Consider the following 2,667-nt stretch of genomic DNA (forward strand, 5'->3'; position numbering starts at 1 on the left):
TGACCAGTTGCCTCCCTTACGCGTTCCGACAGGATCTGAGGTAGGTGCCCTGTCTGGGAACCAAACCCAGGACTCCGGGTGTACAGGAGGTCCCTCCAACAGCTGAGCCACACCGGCCAGGGTGCTATTTTTAAAAAATATATTTTTTTATTGATTTCAGAGAGGAAGGGAGAGGGAGAGAGAAATAGAAACATCAATGATGGAGAGAATCATTGATTGGCTGCCTCCTGCACACCCCCTACTAGGGATCGAGCCTGCAACCCAGGCATGTGCCCTTGACTGGAATTGAACCTGGGACCCTTCAGTCCGTAGGCCAATGCTCTATCCACTGAGCCAAACCGGCTAGGGCTGGGGCGCTGTTTTTAAGTGTATAATTCAAAGTCATTAAGGACATTCACACTGTTGTGCAGCCAACACCACTATCCATTTCTAGAACTTTTTCATCACCTCAAGAACTTCCCCATTCCCCTCCCCCGCCCTGGCCACCTCAAATCTCCTTTCTGTCACTATGAATTTGCCTAGATAGTTCATATAAGTCCCGCTGTATGACAGAAGCAGAATGGTCCAATGTTTCTCCTTTTGTGTCTGGCTTATCTCACTCAGCATAATGTCTTCGAGGTTTGTTCGTGTTGTAGCATGCATCAGGACTTTTATGTTTGAACTAGTGACCCAGTGCAAGGATTCGTGCACATTGAAAGGAAATTAATTAGAAGGTGGCCAGAGGGGCAGGTCTGGGCAGGGTGGGACTGGGTGAGATGGGCTGGACATGCCCTGGAACCAGCCTCTCACAGTCTCTCCCCAGCTGGCCGCACCTGGGGTGGTGCCATGGCTCAAAGGGCGTCTGCGGAGTAAGCGGGGTCCCTCTGGCAGGTGGGGTCCCTCGGCCTGGCCTGCAGGGATCCGGCTGAAACCGGCTCTCTGACATCCCCCAAGGGATCCCAGAGTGTGAAAGAGCACTCTGCAAAGTTGCTGTCATCCAGGGTGTGGAACTCAAACGCAAATGTGCAGTAAACCAGAATCAGGGCCGACAGTGCCCCAGCAACAACATAACCCACGGCCGAAGGTGGAATCGCACAGCCCTGTGAGGAATCGGGCTCCCTTCTCTCTGGTTTCGAGGTGCATCACCTGAAAACTGCCACTGCCAAGTCACTGCAGCTCCTGCATTTAGCATCTGCCCCCTGGTGGTCAGTGCATGTCATAGCTACCGGTTGGACGGACAGTTGGCATATTAGCCTTTTGTATATACAGTATATAGATAATATCCCATTCTGAGCATGCACCACAGCTGTCTGTCCATTCCTCTGTTGATGGACACCTGCTGTTTTCACTCCAGGCAGCGTGTTACGTGGAGGCAGGACCTTCCATCTGCTCACTGCAGTTCTGGGGGCACTTTCAGAACCCTGAGAGTCTGTCTGCCTGAAGTGGGGGCGGGGAGTGAGCTTGTGGCTGCTGAGCTTTTCAACGTACTAACCTTGGAGTGTTTACACGGCCAGGATGAGCACTGTAATTGTTCTCATGCCAGAACCAAGTCTAATTTGTTCTCTTCCTGTCCACTTCATAGACTCAGAGAATGAAATCTCTGGAGAGGTTATTTCATTTGCTCCTAAGCGTGAAATCATCTCCTGTAGATGGAAATTTAGCTTATTCTTGAAATTCCCCAGAGTAGCTGTGTGGGAGCCTGAGTCTGCTGGGTGACCTTGAGCAGGCCATGCCTCCCGGGCCTCAGTTTCCCCATCTGTAAAATTGTGCAAACCCCTTTGTAAGAGATTAGATGTCCTCCCGGGACTGACGGGTGAAGAGGTCCCATTTTCGTTCAGATCTGGTATCTTCCCCGCGGCTTGCACTGGAAGCATGCCCTCCCCTCTGTGAGGACCTGGTCAGCATCCCCCCTCCTCCCGCCCTCATCCTGGACTTCTGGGCCCCAGCTGGGCTGCCTGTGCTCCCTCAGCGCTGATTAAATGACAAAACGGGGCCCCCAGGTGTGAGGCAGGAGGATTGCGGGTCCTGCTTGGGTTGTGTTTCCTTTCCGCCTCCTTGACAACCAGCGCTGCTTTTGACCAGGGCTCCCCTCCCCGAGCATCCAGCCCGTGTCCAGGAGCCTGGCAGCTCCCAGCGCCCCGGGGGGATGGTTGATGCCTTCCTGCCCCTCCTCTCATCGCAGGAAATAAGATGCTGGCTGTCACCTGTTCACTACTCGGCCACCCGCTGTGTGAGCAGAGAAAATTCACACTGCATGTCCCCCGAGGCACAAGGCCACTCACAGCGTCTGTCTTTCATTCTCAGGAGGATCAATCTGAAAAGCCCCCTGCTTAAGCAGGTGCTGGAGAGGCAGAACGAGGTCCTGTGCGTGCTGACGCAGAAGATAGTGACCACGCAGAAGTGCGTGATATCCGAGCGCGTGCAGATTGAGGAGAAGTTTGGCGGCATGGTGGGGATCCAAACCAAGACGGTGCAGGTGCGCACGTGGGGGGCGGCATGGCGGGGTCCAAACCAAGACGGTGCAGGTGCGCAGGTGGGGGCAGCATGGCGGGGTCCAAACTGAGACCATGCAGGTGTGCACGTGGGGGTGGCATGGCGGGGTCCAAACCAGACCATGCAGGTGCGCACGTGGGGGCGGCATGGCGGGGTCCAAACCAAGACGGTGCAGGTGCGCAGGTGGGGGCAGCA

General features: G+C 54.9%; 1 protein-coding gene across 1 annotated transcript in view; it reads left to right on the forward strand.

Moving 5' to 3' along the window:
• Window positions 1–2,667, forward strand: part of GSDME (gasdermin E) — a 55,381-nt gene that overhangs the window by 36,562 nt on the left and 16,152 nt on the right. The window contains 1 exon segment of the mRNA XM_006088793.3: window positions 2,284–2,455. Coding sequence (XP_006088855.1) covers window positions 2,284–2,455 — 172 coding nt within the window.

Source organism: Myotis lucifugus, unplaced genomic scaffold, assembly GCF_000147115.1.
Source record: "Myotis lucifugus unplaced genomic scaffold, Myoluc2.0 scaffold_52, whole genome shotgun sequence".
NCBI lineage: Eukaryota > Metazoa > Chordata > Mammalia > Chiroptera > Vespertilionidae > Myotis > Myotis lucifugus.